Source organism: Heterodontus francisci, chromosome 37, assembly GCF_036365525.1.
Source record: "Heterodontus francisci isolate sHetFra1 chromosome 37, sHetFra1.hap1, whole genome shotgun sequence".
Classification (NCBI taxonomy): domain Eukaryota; kingdom Metazoa; phylum Chordata; class Chondrichthyes; order Heterodontiformes; family Heterodontidae; genus Heterodontus; species Heterodontus francisci.
The window spans coordinates 3,249,716-3,275,024 of record NC_090407.1 but is presented as its reverse complement, the minus strand read 5'-3'; the positions used below and the strand labels follow the sequence as shown (position 1 = coordinate 3,275,024).

The following is a 25,309-nucleotide window of genomic DNA, read 5'->3' as shown; positions in this document are numbered from 1 at the left end:
GTTTGCATGGGGCCCCTCTGTTCCTTTTACCCATGGTCAGCTCTCTATACAACACCATCTTGGGCAGGCGACTGTCGTTCATCCGGGCAATGTGACCCGCCCAACGCAGTTGGCTTTGCAGGAGGATGGCCTCAATGCTGGTGATGTTGGCTGTTTCCAGGACTTCAATGTTTGATATGCGGTCCTGCCAGTGGATCTTGAGGATACTGCAGAGGAAGCGCTGGTGGAAGTGCTCTAGAAGGCGTACATGACTCAGCGCCATACAGAAGGGTGGTGAGTTTATGGCTTTGTACACTTTGAGTTTGGTCTGTGCTCTGAGGCTGTGGTTGCTCCACACGTTTGCAGAGTCTGCTGTTTGCTTGTGAAAGCCTATTGTCCACTTCCTTGTTTATGGTGGCACTGAGATGATGCTCCCCAAGTAAGTAAATTGCTTGACGGCATTCAGCTCGGTTCCCTCAATGACGATGCTCAATGGTCTATATTCCTCTTGGGCTGCAGGCTGATGCAGGACTTCAGTTTTCTTCAAACTGATTTTTAGTCCAGAGTTGTGCCACCTGGGAAAAATGTGTTGTTATAAGTTGCAGGTCTGACTGACTGTGGGCCAGGAGAGCACAGTCATCGGCGAAAAGAAATTCACGGATGAGTTTTTCTTCTATCTCAATAGGCAACAGGAAATTAATCTAAACAGCAGCAACAGAAGGCAAGCAGATTATCACCGAATCTATAGTACACAGTTTTGCAAGTGTCTTACTGAAGATTGTGTTGCTGTGGACCAGATGGAGGAAAACTGATGCTCCCTAAAGGTCACAACACTCGCAGTGGCAGCTCAGACATGAAGAATGACCACGTGGTGGTGAGTTACAAGGGGAAGAGGAACCCAACACAAGCACGAATCGGTGCATTCGGGAGGGGAGAGGGGGATAAGAATAACGTAAGAAATAGGAGCTGGAGTCGGCATATGGCAAAACCCCCACCCAACCTCCCCTTTCCCCAAACCTGCTTCACCATTCAATAAAATCAATGGCTGATCTTCTACCTCAATTCCAGCTTCCCGCAGTATCCCCATATCACTCGATTCTATTCATATCAAAAAAATCTATTAATCGCTGCTTTGAATATACTCAAAGACTGAGCATCCACAATCCTCTGCTGTAGAAAATTCCAAAGATTCACAACCTTTTCAATGATGAAATTTCTCCTCGTCTCAGTCCTAAATGGTCGATCACTTATTCTGAGACTGTGGCCCTGTGTTCTAGATTCAAGAGGAAAACAACCTCTCAGCTTATACCCTGTCAAGCCCCTTAAGAATTTTATATGTTTCAATGAGATCACCTCTCATTCTTCTAAACTCTAGGGAATATAGCCCTATCTACTCAATCTCTCTTCATAGGACAATCCCGTCTTGTCCCAGTCTTTGCACTCCTTCTAAGGCATATATATCCTTCTTTAGGTAAGGAGACCAAAACTGTACACAGTATTCCAGGTGTGGCCTCACCAAGGCCCTAAATAACTGTAGTAAAACTTCTTTATGCTTATACTCCAATTCCTTTATAATAAAGGCTACCATACCATTTGCTTTAATATTTTCATGCTGTATCTGATGTTAACTTTCTGGGATTCATGTACGAGGACACCCAGGGTCCCTCTCAATACCAACATTCCCAGTCTCTCACCATTTAAAAAAGATTCTGCTTTCTATTTTTCCTTCCAAAGTGGATAACTTCACACTTCCCTAAAATATATTCCACCTGCCACGTTCTTGCCACTCATCCAGCCTGTCTACATCCCTCTGCAGCCTCCTTGTGTCCTCCTCACTCGTTTACCTTCTCACCTAACTTTGGATTATCAGCAAAATTGGATATGTTACACTCAGTCCCCTCATCTAAGTCATTAATATAGATTGGAAATAGCTGAGGCCCAAGTACTGATTCTTGTGGCACCCCACTAACTACAGCCTGCCAACCCAAAAATGTCCCGTTTATTCCCACTTTTTGTTTACTGACTGCTTATCAATCCATGCTAATATTTTACCCCCAATTTCGTGTAATAACCTCTTAGCACCTTAATGAATGCTTTTTTAAAATACAAATACACTACTTCCATTGTACCCACTTATTTACCCTGCTAGTGACAACCACAAAAAACTCAACAGGTGTCTCAAACACTATTTCCCTTTCAAAAATCTGTGTGACTCTGCCTAATCATATCATAATTTTCTAAATGGCCTGTTACCATATTCCTAGCATTTTCCCTGCTACTCATGCCAGGCCAAGAGTTCCCTGTTTTCTCTCTCCCTCCTTTCTTGAACAGTGGGGTTATGTATGCTACCTTCCAATCTACAGGAACTGCTCTAGAATCTAGGGAATTCTGGAAGATCAAAAATATTTGTTTAATATCTCTGCCATTTCCTTATCCCCATTATAATTTCTCCTGTCTCTGTCTCCAAGGGACCCATGTTTATTTTTGCTAATCTCTTCCTTTTTACATACTTTTACAAGAAGCTTTTACAATCTGCTTTTATGTCTCTTGCTAGTTTAATCTCATATTCTCTTTTCTCTCATCAATTTCTAGGTCATAAACGACATCCACTGTGAAAGGCCCAGCTTCTGATCAAATTTTTTTTAAAAAAAGATCACAAATCAGTTTTACAGCTGACAGGTCTGACATCGGGAACAGTGGTTTCCCAACTTTGGACAGATTCGGGGTTTTGCGGCAGCCTTTTAAAAAAAAGTTGGAACCCGCCTGGAAACCCCAAATCTGTCTGACGTTGGGAAACTGCTGTTCCTGATGTCAGTACCTGTGAAATTGAATTGCGATCTTTTTTAAAAGTCAGTGTGACAAAGGGAAATTTCTCATCTCCAGTCATGGAGCCCTGGCGAGGATGAGGACTGGCCCCGGGTGCAGTTTACATCCTCAGACCAGATGGAAACCTTTGGTGGGCCGGATCCTGGCCTGCGGGTTGCATGTTGGACAACCTTGGTCCAGCCGTATCAAGAAGGCATTTCTGATACTAATGGAAACCAACTGAGTTACTGAATGATTCAGTCATAGAACAGGGACAACAACAATGCACTGGGACTTGTAGCAATGCTGTAATTTACTGTATATATATGAGTTGCTTACTAAATAGATTGTCTAATATGAAGCAATAAAATCTTTTTGTTTCCGAGGCTTTCAGTGTTTTCCATGTTTTGTTATCTGATCTTTATAATCACATTTTCTAAAAGCTTCATTGCTTAATGGAGCTGATGATATTACTCAGAAATCCAGGCCTCCTACTTCCTTCCAACCAACTGCAAACAGACAAAATACCCGGCAATTATAGTAACCTCAGGCAACGGATGTCAGAGTGGTAGATTTCGACAATCTCACTAATGTATGGAGGGTGTTGAGGTGACCTTGTATTTACAAATCTCATCCTGCCTGAGAATAACACTGTCAATTCTCATTGACGCCTCACCATCCTTTTCAACTCAGCTGCAGATAACTTCATACAACGGAGTATCCTCTCTAGAGAGAGAGGCCAAACCTCCTGCTGCACTCCTCCTAGCCGCAGGTAAAACAGTTGCTGTTTTTTTCTTGGAATATTACAATGGGCTCACTTCCCCATCCAAGGCAGAGAAGATGTTTCCCACTTGTGGGAGAGGCCAGGACTCGGGGCCATCAATATAAGACAGTCACTAATAAATCCAATGAGGAATTCAGGAGAAATTTCTTTACCCAGAGAGTGGTGAGAATGTGGAACTCACTACCACAGTGATTGAAGTAAACAGTATCGATGCTTTTAACAAGAAGCTAGATAAACACGAGGGAGAAAGGAATAGAAGGATATGCTGATGGGGTGAGAGAAAGGAGGGTGGGAGGAGGCTTATGTGGAGCATAAACACTGGCACGGACTAGTTGGGCCGAATGGCCTATATCTGTGCTGTAAATGTGCTGTTAATACTTTGTAAAGGTTTGTTTCTTCAACATGCCAAACAAAAGTGGCAGTGTTCTTTTTCTTCCATGTGCTATGACAAGAACATAACAAACAAATTCTTCCTCCTTTCACCAGATACAATCCCACTGCCATTCTCTTCCTTTGACAGTTCAGCTGCTAAACACACCACTTGCCATGACTGAGCCAACACAGTGTAGGGAGATTCCGGGGTCCTTGTGTGCTCAGTGCTGAGGTAGTTGATCGGTATAAAGGTGGTGATTGGGGCACTGCAAGTAATCAGCAGCTGTGATGGTAAAATAAGATTCCTGCTTTTGGTCACATTCCAATGGGGCCTGGTAAAACAAGGCCATGCAGACCTGAGGAAAGGGTAGAATCAGGCTTGTCTACAGTGCCCCCTCAAACAAATTACCTTTCAACACTCAGTGAAACACTCACACATGGAAGACAGTGATGTGGGTAATTTCAGTATAGGGTAGTCAGCACCTGTGCAACATTAGAGTCATAGAGTTATACAGCACAGAAACAGGCCCTTCGGCCCATTGTTTCTGTGCCGGCCATCAGGCACCTAACTATTCTAATCCCATTTTCAAGCACTTGGCCCATAGCCTTGTATGCTATGGCGTTTCAAGTGCTCATCTAAATTCTTCTTGAATGTTGTGAGGGTTCCTGCCTCTACCACCCCTTCAGGCAGTGTGTTCCAGATTCCAACCACCCTCTGAGCGAAAAATTTTTTCCTCAAATCCCTCTAAACCTCCTGCCCCTTACCTAAATCTATGCCCCCTGGTTATTGATCCCTCTGCTAAGGGAAAAAGTTTCTTCCTATCTATCCTATCAATGCCCCTCATAAATTTGTATACCTCAATCAGGTCCCCCCTCAGCCTTCTCTGCTCTAAAGAAAACAACCCTAGCCTATCCAGTCTCTCTCCATAGCTGAAATGCTCCAGCCCAGGCAACATCCTGGTGAATCTGCTCTGCACCCTCTCCAGTGCATTCACATCCTTCCTATAGTGTGGTGACCAGAACTGTACACAGTACCATCATAACCTCCCTGCTCTTATATTCTACGCCTTGGCTAATAAAGGCAAGAATCCCATATGCCTTCCTAACCACCTTATCTACCTGTGCTGCTGCCTTCAGTGATCTATGGACAAGTACACCAAGGCCCCTCTGACCTTCTGTACTTCCTAGGGTCCTACCATCCATTGTATATTCCCTTGCCTTGTTAGTCCTCCCAAATTGCATCACCTCACACTTCTCTGGATTAAATTCCATTTGCCACAGCTCTGCCCATCTATATCGTCCTGTAATCTAAGGCTTTCCTCCTCACTATCTACGACACCACCAATTTTCGTGTCACCTGCAAACTTACTGATCATACCTCCTATATTCACGTCTAAAAACATTAATGTACACCCAGTACAAGGCAGATGGGAAGGAAAAATTAAGCAGTGGCCAATGCCAATCTAATTGTTTCCTGTTATATGACCAGGGTGAATAGTAATTCATTACAAAAAGATGAAGGCGGCTCCCTCAATGACCTGCTCAATAAATGCAGAGTGACTATAACCCAGGAGTGCAGTTTTACGTTAACTGGTGGCTCTAGAAGCTGATAAACGTGTTTAAAGCTTCATCATGTCCCGTTGGTCAACAGAAGTGTTTGGCTGATATTTGGAACATCCCAGGCTGTCTCCTATGGCAATGGTTTTGAATAGCATTAAATGCATCAACAAAACGAAAGGACGAGTAAATTCAAATGGCTCAAAATGCAAAAACAATTAACCTTCTGCCCAACATTAAACTGATGTCATGCATACAACCTGTTAGCAAGGAGATGAAATAATAAAGCTTTCTCTTTATTTCTGAATATTAATACACAAGTAAAACGTCTATATCGACCCTTTCACTGTGCAGTAAACTAGAGACCATGTGATGGACAGTGAGATTTCCATCAGCAGCCAGCTGGGCTGTGCCGAGTCCAGGAGAGGCCGTCTCCACAGACTCTATTGAAAGGAGCTGACTGTTGATGCATATGCTCACTCCCTTGTGCAAGTAGCTTCAGTGACACAGTGACTCTACCTCGGGCCGGTTAGGCAGCAGGAGTGAACAGCCAGCCTAACCATCACTGATGCGTGCACATTAACGTAACCGTTCAGGCGTTATAATGGCAGATGTCACATTTCCAGTTTCCCTGGAGACAACAACAAATGATAACAACAATATTGGGGTGAAGGGAAAGTATTCTTTTTCCACTTGCATCCATCCTCTCTCATGCTGGAATAATACAGATTTAACTGAATTATTACTTATAGAAATTACAGAAACGTGTAAACAATGATACGTAAATCCAACTTTACCAAAATGTTCAAATCTTCCCAATTTCAATGAAGCTATGAAATGAATTGTGTTTGATATAAATGAAAAAGGCACTGGCTCAGTTTAATGGCCTGCCTGGTGTAGTAATGACCCATACACAGCACAAAGATCCTAGAGTCAATCCCTAGCCTGGCTGATATTAACCAATCTCAGAAAGGCACGTGACAGAGGGTTGTAGCCATGTTGGAGAGAGTGAAGGTGGTGGTGTTGGTGGAGGGTGCAGGAAGTGGGGGGCGAGTGGGGTGGGGGGGGGGGTGCGTTTAGATGAGGATTCACCTCCTGGATGTGCCGCATGGCTGCTTTTGGAAAGTGCTTGCTTAAACATAACTTTTCTGATGAAAGGTCACTGACCTGAAACGTTAACTCTGCTTCTCTCTCCACAGATGCTGCCAGACCTGCTGAGTATTTCCAGCATTTTCTGTTTTTATTTTAGATTTCCAGAATCCGCAGTATTTTGCTCTTATTTTAATGCTTCCATTTAAATAGCAAGCAGAGGAATACCATAGAGATCTGCAGGGCGTCCTCCACTGATATCCCCAATCAGTTTTTAGGGGTTGAATCAACATTGTTTTCCTTGGAAGTATAGGGCAACAGTTTCAATGATTGGTCAAAAAGTAAATCCACATTCATTTCTCCATTATTAAAGGGGTAATTTTGGTCTACATTAAAACATGTTTGGAAGGGGAGCTGGTGTATTGGGTTAGACACGGGGGTCAAGAAATTCCATTGTGCTTTGTCCATTTTACAGGCATAAAATGGGTTTCTATGGGTACAAAGTGCTAGGTAGCATCAATCAAACCTTCTGAAATGTAAGCACAATCCCAAAATATTTCAATTAACCTTCAAATTCCATTCTTCGGACAGCAAAAAGAATGTACAATATAGTAGCACAAGCTCCTTGGATTCAAACATCATTTAAATAATGTTTCCCTCACCTCCATGTTCTATTCCGTCTTCCACTCAAAGATATTTGATTGTTAAATGTTTACACAGACTGAAGCCTTGCCCTCTGCTACTTTGCCCAAGGGACCATTTCTACAAGTCTGCGTCGTGGCAGAGTAGGCCAGCAGCTGAGTGGCACATGGAGCATATCACAGGCAGTCCTGCTCTAGTTCGCCCCCAACATCCATACACGTGCAGGATGGCTGCAATTATTGCATAGCAATCAGAAGCACAAGCCTTGGCCAATTCCACCCACCATCCCCCCGCCCCTCCTCTCTATTTTGATCAATTTAGTAACCCAGTTGGGATGGTCTGAATCAGCAGAGCCCAGGAATGGGTTTCTAGTCTGTACAGCTTAGTGCCACACTAGGCACCTCTTCAACTAGGTCATCAAGGAAGCAGCACACTTACCGTCAGAACCATGCAAGCAACTCCAAACAAAATCTCCCCGCAATAATGATAGAATCCAGCTACGCTCCTCAGTTTCTATAATTATGTGCTTCCCAGAGATGTCCTTCATAAATCTTGCAAAAGGGAAGGAAGGCACCCACAACTGCTCACCTTGTGTTATTGACTTGGCTGATTCAGCTTTCTTTTGATCAGAAGTTGCTAAGCATGTGGAGGCTGGAGGGGTCGGCTGTACTGCAGCTTTCTCCGCAGGTCCTTTCTCCGCTGTAGGATCTATTTTCTCTCTCCTGGTGTTATCCTGGGTGTTCCTCTGGCACTGCTGAATCTACGACATAGCAGAACAACAATGAATCACAATTCTCACTGGCCCTCACTAGCAGCAGCAGTCTTGCAAAAAGCTCTGACCCAAACCAGTTTAGCTCAGCTAAGAATCAGTATCAGGAAGCTTTTACATGGAATGATACACTGAATAAATAGGTAATCATTTAAAAAGTATCGCACAGCATTTGTTACAAATCATTGCTTTCTCAGAATGAAGTTTTAAATCGTAAGTTTATATTGGAGGATTCGAACTGAACAAGCCTTTTGTAACTGGCTTTGAAATTTTCAACTATATGAGATTTGACCAGTCGGTACAGTTATGTTGGTACTGTTGTTGTAGAATACTCCTAGCCTCTGAAATACTAGTCCAGTAACACAACGCCTGCACAACCATCAACATCTTGGGGTCAGAAACTGAACTGGACCAGCCACATAAATACAGTGGCTACAAGAACAGAGCAGGAGCTGGGAATTCTGCAGTGAGTAACTCACCTCCCTGACTCCCTAAAGCCTGTCCATCATCCACAAGGCACACTCACTATTTGCCTGGATGAGTGCAGCTCCAACAACACTCAAGAAGCTCAACACCATCCAGGACAAAGCAGCCTGCTTGATTGGTACCCCATCCACAAACATTCACTCCCTCCACCACCAGAGCACAGTGGCAGCAGTGATACACATTTAGTCCTCATTCAAAACAGACTGTAGAAGATATATGTGAAACCCTCTATCCTAAAGTCTCCATTTGCTTCACCTCAGAGTAAAACAACACATTTTTCAACCAGAATTAAACTCTTTACAATAATCAAAGCCATCAGTCAGGGCAGTGATATACAAATCCTCCATTGGTTCAGAACAGCAGGCTATTGGTATGCTCCCCCTGTTCACTCTGATATTCAGGTATGTGCTAAATGAGATAAACTTTAGATCAGTAACTCTACTCACAAACAGCTTTGCTGGAAGAAAAGGTTCAGATTCTCTTTGCAAGGATGAATTAAAATGCGTTCATTTCTGATCTCTTGTTCTCCCATCACTGCATTGGAACAGCAGACACTTATCAAAATTTCCTACTTTCTGGTAAGTCATCTCGCAAGGCAACAGGGCTCCCCAGAGAATCGAATGTTCCACTCACTGCTGGCACCACACATTAGCACTGGGAACTAAACGAGTTCGTACTCTAAATATACTGGTACATCATAGAGTGAGGAAGCAGAAAGCATGGAGCCCGAGAGAGATAGGTGCCGAGATATTGCTGATACTTCCCATACACATTGGCCATGAATTTCGGAAAGTACATGTGGGTTGCTGTCTGTTTGAATTGATCAGAAATCTTACATCAGTGTGCATTATAGTTTCCTATGTCAACATTTAACATGGAAATGGCCTATGTAAGCTTGTCACACTGTAACTACACCCCATCAGTGTCGGTGCTCCTCTATTGGCAGGATGGTGTACAAAGGCATTTCTATATGGATAGATTCCATTATAAACACGAATGCATGAATTTATAATGGAAAAAGTGGTTGCAGACAATATATAGATTTAAATTAATCATCAAGCTGTTTCTGTAGGGACTACACATGGAAGCAGGAAAGTACTGGATATGCACAGTGACGTGAAAACTAAAATCAACCATGAGCTTATAAGGCAACAGCTTAAAGAATGTAGTTGGGTGGGGGGGGTGGGGGGGAAACTGGTGCAGTTGGGTCCAGATACAACTGTAGAAAAGTTATAAACCCATGAATAAAGAATGGATCTACAAGTTTGTTACACCTGCAGTACAGCGAAATGTCCCCAATTGGGGGAGATTAGGACGAGGCCTATTACGCAGCTAATCATGCCTGACCTGGGCACTCAGGTGAGTAAATACTATCACCACATGGACAGTAATCTGGCAGATCACCTGCTGTTATTAAACCCGCCTGGTTTTCATTCCATAACTGGCCCATTTCCCCAAACTAAACCAACCTCAACTTGATCAGCACAAAACGTGCAAAAAAAAAAGCAAAGAAAAAGAAATGCTGTTTTGCAGAGTAATTACTTTTTACAGTATTAGCCAGTTTCTTCACCAGTGGCAGATGCCTATCTCTGCTAGAGAAAGACCCAAACAATTTTCTAATTATAAAGTCACAGATGCTCACAGATAAAGCTGGCTGTTGCTTTACCACAACCACATGAGATCATTCAAGGTCCAATGAGTCAACAGATCTCCACTGAATTAAAAGCAGTCTTCAAAGATCGACCGTAGGGAAATGTTTCCTTTCAGAATTCACCATAGAGCAGAACATTTTATTAGTAATAACTTCACAAAGGGTAACACTTGGTGAACTAATGAGAGTGAAATGCAGTCTCTCCATAAAAATAAACAGCGAGATTTAAGCTGAATCTAAACTATACTTTTGCTAGCTAAATTATGAAGGAGCTGCTCGCTGGCTTAGTGGGTTATATTTTAAGAAGTTAGCTTTCGTTGGCAATTACTTTATGCAATTTTAATTACAGAAGAGTAATAATGGAAAGACAATTAGCATTTACTCGTGGGGTAACACTAGGCGCCACCACTAGATGGAACAAACTGTATAAGCAAATGCCGTTTGATAAAAGTTTTCTACTAACTGAAACAAGTCACGTGCCACAGTTGTTTGTTCTTTACTGGACAGCCAGAGACAAAAGAGACACAGATGAATGAATATATTTCAATAGCTAAATGCATCAAATGATGTTGTATTGAACTGCACTGACCAGGAAGGTCTCTGGGTTTAATATCTAGTCTGTTTTGAGTGAGGTGATCTTAGTCTGAAGCAACAGTAAAACTGTTACAACTCTTGAGTGAGAGAGGATTGGGGGGGGGGGGGGGGGGGGGGGGGGGGGAAATACAGATAGGGCTCCACTGCTGATTGCTATTAGTGACCCTGCTTGTCTCTGGGCGTCAGAAGGTTTAAGCTGGACTGTGAATCCCTCATAGTCAAATAGTCTGTCAATTTTAATTGTAGGCACATATCGAAAAAATTGTCACTTGACTAAGGTAAACAAGGGGTAGCTTGTGGACTATACATGAGCAGGAGGCAGTGCTGTCAGGGAAGGGAGAAAATTAAAACAAAAGTTACATTATTAAAGGAGCTATATCCCATAACAGTAGTGGACTGAAGAAGTGGATACAATGCTTGCCATTAATAATTTCCAATAAGAGGATTGTTTATCCAATAACTTTATAAATCACAATTTTTCATAGTTTTCTTTTGCTGGGGTGTGAGAAATGACAAAAGCCAGCTATGAAGGCAGTGCTTTCCCAGAATCCACAGCACCAGTGAAAGACCTATATTAAAATGACAGAGGGTGAGACGAATAAATCAATGCCATATTTAGAGTAGTGAAGGATGCAGCATTGGCTTCCTTTTCCCCATTGATGTAAAAGGGAGGTACTTTTTCTTATTCATTCTTGAGATGTCAGTGTCACTGGCAAGACTAGCATTTATTGCCTATCCCAATTGCCCTTGAACTTAGTGGCTTGCTAGGTCATTTCAGACAGCAGTTAGGAGTCAACCACATTGCTGTGGGTCTGGAGTCACACATAGGCCAGACCGGGTAAGAACAGCAGATTCCACCCTTTAAGGACATTATTTATTTATTTACAGATACAGCACTGAAACAGGCCCTTCGGCCCACCGAGTCTGTGCCAACCGAGAACCACCCATTTATACTAACCCTACAATAATCCCATATTCCCTACCACTTACCTACACTAGGGGCAATTTATAATGGCCAATTTACCTATCACCTGCAAGTCTTTGGCTGTGGGAGGAAACCGGAGCACCCAGCGAAAACCCACGCGGTCACAGGGAGAACTTGCAAACTCCGCACAGGCAATACCCAGAATTGATCCCAGGTCTCTGGAGCTGTGAGGCTGCGGTGCTAACCACTGCGCCACCCAGTTTTTTTTATGACAACACAGTAGTTTCATGGTCACCATTGATCAAGCACCAGGGCCGGATGAGATGCATCCAAGTATACTGAGGGAAGTGAGAGTGGAAATTGAGGAGGCACTGACCATCATTTTCCAGTCTTCCTTGGACTCAGATGTGGTGCCAGAGAACTGAAGAACTGCAACTGTTACACCCTTGTTCAAAAAAGAATGCAAAGATAAGCCCAGAAACTACAGACCAGTCAGTTTAACTTCAGTGGTGGGGAAACTTACAGAAACAATAATTCAGGCCCAAATTAATATGTGCATAAGTCATTGAAGGCGGCAGGAGAGGTAGAGGGCGCAGTTAATAAAGCATACAGTATCCTAGGCTTTATTAATAGGGGCATAGAATACAAGAGCAAGGAGGTTATGTTGAACTTGTATAAGACACTAGCTCTGCCTCAGCTGGAATATTGCATCCAGTTCTGGGCACCGCACTTTAGGAAAGATGTGAAGACATTGGAGAGAGTACAGAAGAGATTCACGAGAATGGTTCCAGGGATAAGGAATTTCAGTTATGACGATAGATTGGAGAAGTTGGGACTGCTTTCCTTGGAGAAGATTTGATAGATGTATTCAAAATCATGAGGGGTCTGGAGAGAGTGGATCCGGAGATAGTGGATAGATAGATGCTGCCAGACCTGCTGAGTATTTCCAGCATTTCTTTTTATTTCAGATTTCCAGCATCTGCAGTATTTTGCTTTTATTGTTTATATGGATAGGGAGAAACTGTTCCCACTTGTGAAAGGATCGAGAACGAGAGGGCACAGATTTAAAGTGATTGGTAAAAGCAGAAAAAGCGACACGAGAAAAACTTTTACGTGCAGTGAGTAGTTAAGGTCTGCAACGCGCTGCATGATAGTATGGTGCAGGCAGGTTCAACCAAGGCATTTAAAAGGGAATTAGACTGCTATCTGAAAAGGAAGAATGTGCAGGGTTATGGGGAGAAGGTGGGGGAGTGGCACTAGGTGAAATGCGCAGAGAGTCGGTGCAGACTCGATGGGCCGAATGGCCTCCTTCTGGGCTGTAACAATTCTGTGACCACCGACAAGAGCTTTTTATTCCAGATTTATTTAAGTAATTGAATTTAAATTCCCCAGCTGCTGCGGTGGAATTTGAACACATGTCTGGAGATCATTAGTCAGGATCGCTGGATTACTAAAATAAAGGTCACTGACCTGAAACGTTAACTCTGCTTCTCTCGCCACAGATGCTGCCAGACCTGTTGAGTATTTCCAGCACTCTCTGTTTTTATCTCTGGATTACTAGCGGGGAGGCGGTGGCGTAGTGGTATTGTCACTGGACTAGTAACCCAGAGACCCAGGTATTGCTCTGGGAACATGTGTTCAAATCCCACCACAGCAGAAGGTGGAATTTGAATCCAATTAATAAATCTGGAATTTAAAGCTAGTCTAATGATGGCCCTGAAACCATTGTCGAGTGTTGTAAAAACCCATCTGGTTCACTAATGTCCTTCAGGGAAGGAAATCTGCTGTCCTTACCTGGTCTGGCCTACATGTGACTCCAGACCCACAGCAATGTGGTTGATTCTTACATGCCCTCTGAAATGGCCGAGCAAGCCACTCAGTTGTATCTGACCGCTACAAAGTCAATAAAAACAGCACTGTGGGTGTACCTACCCCACATGGACTGCAGCAGTTCAAGAAGGCAGCTCACCACCACCTTCTCAAGGGCAATTAGGGATGGGCAATAAATGCTGGCCTGGCCAGCAACGCCCACATCCCATGAATGAATAAAAAAAAACTAGTCCAGTAACATTCCCACTATGCTACCAGCCCCAGTATGTTTCAGAGGAGACAGTAGGTCGTTATGTAGCGCTCTCAAACACGTGCATGAAGTACTGCCCATTTGCCTCATACTAAAAATGTGATTATTAATGATTGAAAGTAGCTGAAAAGATTATGGTACGTCAGGTCATCAAAAGTTTATTCTAACATTCAAAGTGTGTCTTTTTGGGCAGAGCTGAACACCAGCTGCCTTTCTTTGACGGCTGATGTCCACAGATGGAAAGGCAAAGTGAGGGAATTAAGTTGAAGCCATCACAACAACAACTTACACTTAATAGTACCTTTAGCATAATAAAATGTCCCAAGGTGCTTCACAGGAACGTTAAATGATGCTGAATCCCTCATGCTAGGGCATTAGTTCAGACATTGTAGAAAATCAGAGGTGGGGAACGAGTCAAACAGAGTTTGCACCTCTCTCTGTTATTGCAAGATGTCTCCTCAAGGAATGACAATTACATTGAGTCTACAGTACAGAAACAGGCCATTCGGCCCAACTGGTCCATGCTGCAGTTTATTCTCCACACGAGCCTCATCCCATCCTATCAGCATATCCTATTTTTTTCTCCTTCCTCTTCATCTAGCCTTCCCTTAAATGCGTCTATGCTTTTCGCCTCAACCACTCCCTGTGGTAGCGAGTTCCACACTCTCACCACTCTCTGGTGAAACAGGTTTCTCCTGAATTCCCGATTGGATTTTATTAGTGACTGTCTTATATTGATGACCTCTAGATTAGGATTCTCCCGCAAGTGGAAAAGCCTTCATGTCTATCCTATTGAACCCTTCCATAATCTTAATGACCTCTATTAGGTCACCATACCCCTGCCATTAGTCATCCCTTTCCTAGAGAAAATATAGTTATAACCTCTCAGTTCTGGTATCATCCTCACAAATCTTATTTGCACCTTTTCCAATGCCTCGATATACATTGTAAGTGTAAAATGTAATCTGTGGGTATGATTAAAATTGGGAGATGTGTGAAGAAAATTGTGATACTAAGTTTCTCAGAGCATTTTATTTCAACATTTATCTATTAAGTGATCAGAATAACAACTTGCATTTCTATACTGCCTTTAACATTATAAAACACCCAGAAGCATTATCAAAAAAAAATTGATGAACCACAGAAGGAGATATTAGCACAGATGACCAAAAACTTGGTCAAGGAGGTAGGATTTAAGGAGTGTCTTAAAGGAGGAGAGAGAGCTAGAGAAGCGGAGAGGTATCGGGAGGGAAGTCCATCTTACCACATGTGCTGATGGCTGGATTTGCAGATTTACGGCAGTGGTCTGAGGTGCCAACTGGTGCTGGTGAGGCTGATGTGTCTGTGCATGACTGTTAGCCAGGCTCTCTGGCTGGCCGTTCTGGACAGCTTGTTGCAAGCTCTGCTGGGCCTGAGACATGGACTGTAGAACAGGGTTCGGAGGGTGAGCCACCTGATAAAGTGCCTGATGTTTTTGCTGGAGAACGGTCTGGCAATGTTGTGCCTGCTGCACGTGGGCCTGGGCCTGAGGGTGGACCTGGGCCTGGACTGTGGTCTGGACCTGTGTGGTGGGCTGCACCGTCAGGCTCTGGGTCGGCTGCTGCTGCTGCTGGAGTGGCTGGAGCTGGGCAGTGGTATGGATCAGCTGGGGCTGCGGATGCCGCTGCTGAATCTGTTGCTGCTGAAGGATGAACTGATGCTGGAGATGTTTCTGCTGTTGTTGCTGCTGCTGTAACTGAATCTGCTGCTGGTGTATTAACTGATGAGGCTGAATCTGGGCATATGCTGCAGGAGGAAAACAGAATATTTATAAAATGGTACTGTCAGCAATATAAGTAAGCCACCTGATTTTATTTCGCAATTTGAGGCTATTTACTGGCTGATGGAAACTCTTGTCAATCGCAAACTTTTTTTTTTAACCCTACCAATTTCTCTCTGTTCCTATTTCAAAGTTCCACAGACATTAATGAGATAAAATGCCAGTGAACCTGCTTTTGAAGGTGTTGGCCGAGGAGGGGGGAGGGGAATCCCAGCTGGGGTGGGATCTAGGAGGGCAGACAGGACCTTGGTTTAACATTTCATCAATGCCTCTGACAGTGCAGCATTCCTTCAGTACTGCACTAAAAAGTGCCAGCCTAGAGTATCTACTCCAGTGTATGAGGTGGAACTCGAAACCACAACCCTCTGAAGAGAGAGTGTTCCCACTGAACCATGGCTGACTGCTGCTATCCGGGTCCCTTTGAAAAAACAGTTCAAATTAAACAGCCATTGTTCATTCCCCACTGATGATCAGCAGCAGAAGCTCAGCACCCAGAATGTACACATAATGTGTGTGCTGCTGTCACAGATATGATGCACACAAATTACCAGTCTCGATTTTTAATAAGGCAACAATGGTAAGTTTTGGGATCTCTCACATTCGAGAGGACATTTTTTTTTTTTTAAAAGGTGATTCACCACCTGAAAAAAAATGGAATGTATTAATGGAAATGGATATAAACTACATTTAATAATCGCTATTCATTATTCAATGTTATGCAATACACTAGTCTTATTGAATGGAGAAGCAGGCTCAAGCGGCCAAATGGTCTATTCCTGCTCCTATTTCTTATGTGCCTATGTACACTTCCACACACAATTTCATGATTCTTTATCCACCCTTCCTTTTAGTGGTGTGAGTTCAAGCTCCATTATGTAACTTGAGCATATAATAATGCAGGCTGAGTTAGTGCAGTACTGAGGGAGTGCAGCATTGTTGGGAGTGCTGCTTTTCATTTAATCAAGAGCATGATTATTCAGACAGATGAAAAAGACCCCAGGGCACTATTCAAAGTAGAGTAGGGCATTCTTCTACCTTCTGGGCCAACAGTCTTCCACAAACTCAAAACAGATTCATTCTTCCATTCATCCCGTTTGCTGTTTGTGGGCCCTAGCTGTGTGCTAACTGCCTGCTTCATCTGCCTACGTAACAACTTGCATTTATATACTTTTAATATAGTAAAATGTCCCAAGGCACTTCACAGAAACATCATCAAATTAACCAGAATGTCAAGCCACATAAGGAAATATTCGGGCAGGTGGCCACAAGGTTGGTCAAAGAGGGAGGTTTTTAAGGAGTGTCTTAAAGGAGGAAAGGCTGAGAGGTTTAGGGATGGATTCCAGGCAACTGAAGGCACTGCCGCCAATGGTGCAGCTATTAAATTCGGGGATGTTCAGAGGTCAGAATTGGAGGAGCACCAATATCTTGGCAGGTTGTGGGGCTGGAGGAGATTACAGAGATTGGGAGGGGCAAGGCCACGGTGAGATTTCAAAACAAAGATGAGAATTTTAAATTGGAGATGTTGCTGGATCGGGTTCCACTGTAGGTCAGTGAGCACAGGGGTGATAGGGCAATGGGACTTGGTGTGTAACAACAGTGACTGCAATTTAAAAGTAATTCATTGGTAGCGAAGCATTTTGAAATGTCCCGAAGTTGTGATGAGGCATCATATTAAAGCAAGTTCTTTCTTTACTGAGTGATGGAAAGATGCACAGCTGATGACCTTACATTTTATGTTCACATGACCTCAATCAAATGCTAGTTAATAAAAAACCTCTCAGACTAATCAGCAGGGCTTTTAGTACTCAAAAGACTTATTTTTGATTTAGTGCAGATCAACAGCAAGCAATACTTTCCCTCTTTGAAGTTTCAATGTGACACCAGGTTCTCTTCAGTGAGTAAACATTCAGAAAACACAGGCAGTGATTATTGAATTGCTCCGTTAACCATCAGCTTCAAACAGTTAGATCCAGTTTTCAATTACAGACGTTCAGCCGGAATTAGTCTAAAATGCCTGTGTTAAATGCTCAACTAACCCAGGCAGCTGTTAAGAGTAAGGTATCCTCTCTGCTGTTTGGCTTACCTAGTATGAGGCTCTGCTCTTACTCTTTTAGGCTGTTACCATCTCCAACACAAGCACAAGAGGGATTTTTGTGGATTTGAAAACTGAACAGCTGCAGACACACACACACAAATACACATGCCGACACAGACACACACACATGCCAACACACACACGCGCCGACACACGCCGACAGAGACACATACACACACAAATACAGACACACAGAGACACAAATACAGAGACAAATACAGAGACAAACGCCGACAGAGACACATACACACACAAATACAGACACACAGAGACACAAATACAGAGACAAATACAGAGACACACGCTGACAGAGACACACACGCACCAATATAGAGATAAACACCGACAGAGACGTACAGACGCATACACAGACATGCTGAATAAATGTTACAGATCAGTAGAAAAACAAAGAGTGAGCAGGAGGGGAGTCCATCTCTGCCACATCCCTCTCATCCTTCATGTACCAAGCAGTAACCAGCTCCCACCCCCAACTCTCCCATGTCTTTGTAAGATACAAATCATCCTCCATCAGGACAGGAACAACTGAGCCAGCCAGTATTATTCTACAGTTCCCACTTAATCAGAAAATCTGTTTTTTTTTTTAAAACACATTGCTGGACTTAACATGAAGGTAAACTCCAGGTTTCAGATAGGAAATTTCATTTACTTCAGTGTAACCGGCACAAGAGACCAGCTCGTTCTGATTCAGCACCAAAGACACATTCTTTACAAAACAGTTTAAACCAGCAGTAGTTTAAAGTTATTTGTTTATTTTTTTTTTAAAAAACACCACAGCAAAAGACCATTTGTAAAGTCACAGTCATTTTAATGAAGATAGAATAACATTGCACTCTCCTACCATCCTCAGCAAACTAACATCAGTCAACACATAGTCAGCTGCATATTGTAAAGCACCATGATAGAACCACTTCCTTGTGACCTGTGACCCCTCTCTCCTCCTGCAGGCAGAACACTCTCAGCTTGTCAAACCAACTGCAGAGAAACACAGCAACCAGAGAACTAATCATCTGCATTAACTACCAGCATTCCAAAGACTTTCAACCCTCCCCCCACCCCAAACCCACAACTCACCCCCTGCTTCAGGACCAATGGCGATACCATCTCAACAGTTAATGAGTCTCAATTTGAATTCTTTTTGCAAACTTTATTCATAGCCCTGAAGGATTTGATTATCTTGTGAGGGACCTTAGCATTTCACAACAAGTGAGGAAGTTAATTAAGCCCCAACACTCTTCACAGACAATTGTACTTCAAAACTTTACAAAGTGCATTCACATTTACTGCTTGTTTTTTTCAGATTGTAGGACAGCTGATCTGTGTGCCTGTTTTTATTTTAGTTTTAGAGATACAGCACTGAAACAGGCCCTTCGGCCCACCGAGTCTGTGCCGACCATCAACCACCCATTTATACTAATCCTACACTAATTCCATATTCCTACCACATCCTCACCTGTCCCTATATTTCTCTACCACCTACCTATACTAGGGACAATTTATAATGGCCAATTTACCTATCAACCAGCAAGTCTTTGGCATGTGGGAGGAAACCGGAGCACCCGGAGGAAACCCACGCAGACACAGGGAGAACTTGCAAACTCCACACAGGCAGTACCCAGAATTGAACCCGGGTCACTGGAGCTGTGAGGCTGCGGTGCTAACCACTGCGCTGCCCTGCTTTTTCACGTTTACAATACTATAACCATCTCTCAGCAGTCTACAGTCTGCCATCAGAGTCGGTGAACTGATTTTAACAATGGAATCACAAGGATCAATCACAGCTGTTTCTCCTGCATCTTAATAACAACAACTTGTATTTCTATAGCACCTTTAACATGATCAAACATCCCAAGGTGCTTCACAGGAGTGTTATCAGACAAAGTCTGACACCGAGCCACATAAAAGGATTACCCCACATTAGGGTAAAGGGATATTATGGCAGGTGACCAAACTTGGTCAAAGAGTAGGTTTGAAGGGGCAAGAGGCCGAGAGGTTTAGGGAGGGAATTCCAGAGCTCAGGGCCCAGGCAGCTGAAGGCGAGGCCGTCAATGGTGGAGCGATTAAAATCAGGAATGCACAAGAGGCCAGAATTAGAGGAGCACAGAGATCTCGGAGGGTTGTGGGGCTGGAGGAGGTTACAGAGATAGGGAGGGACGAGACCATGGAGGGATTTGAAAACAAGGATGAGAATTTTAAAATTGAGGCATTGCTCAACCTGGAGCCAATGTAGGTCAGTCAGCACAGGGGTGATGTGTGAATGGGACTTGGTGTGAGTTAGGATACAGGCAGCAAAGTCTTGGATGAAGTCAGGTTTATGGAGAGTGAGAGATGGGAGGTCGGCCTGGAATAGCAAATTTCACTTGATCAAACTTTCCAGGTTCGATTGTAGGTTACTGCCCTTTAGTGGGTTTCCCTGGTAACTTTCCCCCTCCTCTCCTAATGCTGCTGTCTCAGGCACCAATTCACAGAGTTCAGCCATCTTCCACTGCCTCACCCACTCACCTAACTTCCACATACACTCAATTTTTCCCTCCAGTATTTACCCTCTCTACCTTAGGCAAGCCAAGTCGAATTGAAGGAAAGAGGCAAGGCAAAAAAAAAAAATCACTTTCTCACAATTGCAGCAAGCTAGATTTTAGATTGGCACCAAAATATCCATTAATTTGACCAAGTTCTCTCTCATTGGAAATGATTTCGGCTAGATAAACCTCCTTAGAGCCTGAGCATTTGTATCATCAACTTGATCCTAAAGAAAAAGATCGATTTCTGATCTACTGAAAAAAAATCCATCGCAGCATTAATTCAGGATCAAATCTGCACTAGTCTCTTCAAGATAAAACAAACCTTAAACCACATAGCTCCCACCAATCAGAGCAAATAATAGGCTCGCTTTCAAAGAACAAAGAACAGTACAGCACAGGAACAGGCCATTCGGCCCTCCAAGCCTGCGCCGATCTTGATGCCTTCCTAAACTAAAACCTTCTGCACTTCTGGAGACCGTATCCCTCTATTCCCATCCTAGTCATGTATTTGTCAAGATGCCTCTTAAACGTCGCTATCGTACCTGCTTCCACCACCTCCCCCGGCAGCAAGTTCCAGGCACTCACCGCCCTCTGTGTAAAGAACTTGTCTCGCACATCCCCTCTAAACTTTTCCCCTTGCACCTTAAACCTATGTCCCCTAGTAACTGACTCTTGCACCCTGGGAAAAAGCTTCTGACTCTGACTACAAAATACAACTGACTTCAAATACAAAATTGCTCACTTCAGTTGATAAATATGCTTCAAACAATAGACAATAACTTCATATGCTCATTTACTTTGGAAATGAAGATGAATCCTGGAGCCAGCAGAAAGAACTTACTGTTCTGGGAGGAATATTTATTTTTGCCTGATCTTTGTACATTTTGTACCTGTGTCCTCTTGCTCTCTGACCACAGTGTAAGTTAAATAAATAACTACCCCTCATGTTGTGGCTTCTGTCTGTATTCCTACCCCACCATTACCCCCAACCCAATCATCTTCTCTCCAATGAAAATACATTCACTTCTAGAAATTTCTTTGGAGTGGAGAGCCTGGATGAATCAACTTTGTCATTTCCTCTTAATTTTTTCCAATGCATTAATATCCTTTTGAAGCTTGTGTGCAGCCAACTCCCCGATTGCTACATGAGTTTCACTAAGGTATACAGACCACAACAACAGCAACAAATTGCATTTATACAGCGCCATTAACAAAATAAAACATCCCAAAATGCCTCACAGGTGCATTATAAAAGAAGGTTTGACACTGAGCAACATAAGGTGATATTAGGGCAGATGGCCAAAGGTTTGGTCAAAGAGGTAGGTTTTATTAAGGAGCATCTTAAAAGGAAGAGAGGGGGAGTGGGAGGAAAGAGGTTTAGGGAGGGTATTCCAGAGCTTAGGGTCCAGGCAGCTGAAGGTACGGCCACCAATGGTGGAGCGATTAAAATTGGGGATGCTCAAGAGGCCAGAATTAGATGAGTGCTGATATCTCGGAGGATTGTGCGGTTGGAGGAGATTACAGAGATAGGGAGGGGGGAGGCCATGGAGGAAATTGAAAACAAGGGTGAGAATTTTAAAATCAAGACGTTGCTTGACTGGGAGCCAGTGTAGGTCAGTGGACAGGGCTGATAGGGCAACGGGACTTGATGCAAGTTCAGACAGAAACAGCAGAGTTTTGGATGAGCTCGTTTACAGAGGATAGAATGTAGGAGACCGACCAGGGGTGTATTGCAATAGTCAAGTCTGGAGGTAACAAAGGCATGGATGAGGGGTTCAGCAGCAGATGGGCTGAGACAGGGGAGAGTTAGATGATGTTACGGAGGTGGAAATAGGTGGTCTTAAGGATGGTGCGGATGTATGATCAGAAACTCATTTCGGGGTCAAATACAACACCGAAGTTGCGAACAGTCTGGTTTAATCTCAGACTGTTGCCAGGGAGAGGGATGCAGTCAGTGCCTAGGGAACTTGGTTCAATTGCCAGTGTGCTGGACTGGCTGATCTCAGTTTAGAGTAGTAATCAGGTGTTACAAGCAATCTCATTGACTCCAAAGTAAGGAGGGAAAAACTGAACAGGCATTTCTAAACTGACAAACTGGAAAGAATGCCTGTGGCTGTTGGTCAAGTGCATATTAACACTCAGACTCGCACACTAATCATATATGTGTAATTGGTCAGTTACTGCGTAAAGCAGCAGAAGACCTTCTCCCCACACCCCCCACAATGAACCCTATCCCAGTAAGGAGTTCAAAGCTTTGATGAAAGAGGAGAAAATTGAAAAAAAAACAGTAGGCAGGCTGTAATCCAAATGGGGAATTATTAATGAGTGAAACAGGCTTCCAATAACCTCAATTGTCCTGGCAATGATTCCACGCAATATTGATAACAGCTTCATATTGACCGGACACAGTTAGTGATCAATAATCAAAATCAAATCAATACTTTCACTAATAGGAACACATTCACTGTGCACATAGAATTCATGTTTCCTTTGCTAATGTACATTACCTTGAATTTACATAAATTAAGATTTCCTTGCCATTCCTATTTGCTTAATTAATCCAAAATGTTTTGAATGTTGTTTGTCCACCTTACATATGTCACATGCCCACATTGTTTGGTATCATCAGCAAACTTATATTAGAACTTCTCCTTCAATTCAGTAATGAATAGCATGAACAGAAAGGGGCCCAGAATGACCCCCGGATTATTCCGTGTTTATTGCTCAGATCTTTATCATTATCCTAGCAAACTAACGCCCAATCCAGCAAATGAGTTTACAGTTGATTCTTTCAGTCTTAATCTTTTCAAAAGCCTCACATATAGAACCTTATCAAATGCCTTTTTTAATAATGCAATTAAGTTATCGCAACTGGATAATCCACATCAGCAGTTGTCTCATCAAAGAACTATGATGGGTTCATGAGATATGACATTGATTTGATTTCACGATGACCTCTACTGCCTCTGTAATCTTTAGATGAACACTGGTAGCATTTGCTAAATAATCTCAACCACTTCTCTCACCACTCATGTTACAGTTCTGTAATTCCTTGATATATTTCTCTAACATATTTGACTATTGAAGTAGTACATGAAAGGTAGATTTTATGAATTCATGTTCCTGGCACAGAGCTTCACAGTGATAGGTCCTGCAAAACCCTATGACCCCCTATCTGAGAGCAAGAATTCATAAAATCTATTTACTGACCTTCAGTTCTGAGATAGTGTCCTTTGTTTACAAAGCTTCAAAATATACTACAGTATTGGCGTCCTGTAGACATTTTAACCTGGAAATTCCAGCCCATAATGGCCTGGATTTTGCAATGCTGGTGATGGCAAAACTGTCAGCATTTGCTGTCATTACTCCTCTAAAACTGACAGCAACTTCTGGAGTCAGCACATGCACAGTTAAACATGCAAATCCAGAAGTTGTTGAGTGATTCTATGCTAACTCTGTAAGATGTGCTGCTAAAGTTCCTGCAGACTGCAATCAATTAGAAATCACTGAACTGATGAGAATATGCCTATTTACGCTATTAGTCTTGCTGTTAAAAATCTCTGAAAAAGTTACACCTTGTTAATGAGATGTAACCGGAATTTTAAACGACGTACTACGTCATAACTACTGCCGAACAAGCTCTCTGGCCCTGGAAAATAAATTTGTGTCATGCCAAAACTTTTCATTGATAAAAGTTCCCACTTATTTTTTTACGTAACTTTTTTTTTAAAGTTTACAATATTTCAGCTAATACGCATGTCCCAATAGTTTATTGCACTCTCTGTAAAATTGATAAAAAAGGATATTGAGTGCATTTTACTTGCTGTTTTGCTGTCTGAGTGAATACTTCAGGGCGATTGGCTGCTTACTCTGCTTGATGACATCACTGTTGCTGGACATTTGGAGATCCCCTTGACATGGCACCAGATTCAAACTGATGTTGGGTAAAGGTAAATCCACGCCACAGAGATCACCAGATCTTTGTGGGCAGCTTTCTTGAATTCAGTGGCAAGTGACGTCACTTCGCCGCAGACAGTGAAATCTGGGCCGATAAAATTCTTCCCCCCACCCCCCAGATCTGAAATTTCCACAGAAATATTAACCTTTCTAAGGAATTATCTGGTCTCCCATATCCATAGAGATTCCTGTATTTAACTGGAGACTTCCTCCCCATCACCCACCTCCTCCCATATAATAAAACAAAGAGATAGGCAGGAAAACCAAAAAACATCTAGTCTTTGGGGTTTTAATGTTCCTGTGTTTGCTACTTATATTTTGTCCACGACCTCTACCAACTAGAAGGACAAGGGCAGCAAAAGCATGGGAACACCACCACCTGCAAGTTCCCCTCCAAGTCACACACCATCCTGACTTGGAACAATATCACCGTTCCTTCACTGTCACTGGGTCAAAATCCTGGAACTCCCTTCCGAACAGCACTGTGGGTGTAACTGCACCCAAGGATTTTGTGGTTCAAGAGGGTAGCTCACCACCACCTTCTCAAGGACATTAGGGATGGGCAATAAATGCTGGCCTGGCCAGTGATGCCCACATCCCATGAAAGAATTTTTTAAAATGCAACAAAGTGATATTTAGTCCAATCTGAATAGCCAGAATTTACTGCCTTCTGCCTTCTTAACCAGTGAGTAATGCAAATTCATTTCTTTAGATGTTTGTAATAATCATGGACACACCCACCTGCAAACTGGGACAGTGACAAATCCCCAAGAGTTTGTATGGTGGGAGTGGAAAGATGATGTGAGAGGGGGTTTCTGAACAGATCATTTCAGGATATTCTAAGCCCCAAGTAATCCATGGAAACAACTTCCATTGATAGAACACTGTAATGTTAAAAAGAAAGCAAAAATATCCCATTGCACTTCATGGAATAAATAAACGGAAACTCCCCAAAGCGTTGACAAACAGCCCTTTGATTAACAGAAGTAGGCCTGCTATTCTTGTAAGTGTTCCTCTGCACACATGAAGATTGCCTCGAAACTCCAACAGGAGACTGGTGGCACTAACGCGACCGCACGGCAGTGCGGTGACCAGCATCACTCCACCCCCAACGATGGTTCCTACATCCCACCACCAGTAGCACATGTGCTGCATCTCCCCAAAC

The 25,309-nt window shown here is 43.0% G+C and overlaps 1 protein-coding gene across 19 annotated transcripts in view; it reads right to left on the bottom strand.

The window, feature by feature from the left end:
• Positions 1 to 25,309, bottom strand: part of LOC137351950 (polyhomeotic-like protein 2) — a 321,230-nt gene that overhangs the window by 40,701 nt on the left and 255,220 nt on the right. For all 19 annotated transcript variants that reach the window (XM_068016840.1, XM_068016839.1, XM_068016842.1 and 16 more), the window contains 2 exons: positions 14,998 to 15,518; positions 7,817 to 7,988 (listed from right to left, as the gene is read on the bottom strand). In XM_068016840.1, coding sequence (XP_067872941.1) covers positions 7,817 to 7,988; positions 14,998 to 15,518 — 693 coding nt within the window. The remainder of the gene's footprint in view (positions 1 to 7,816; positions 7,989 to 14,997; positions 15,519 to 25,309) is intronic.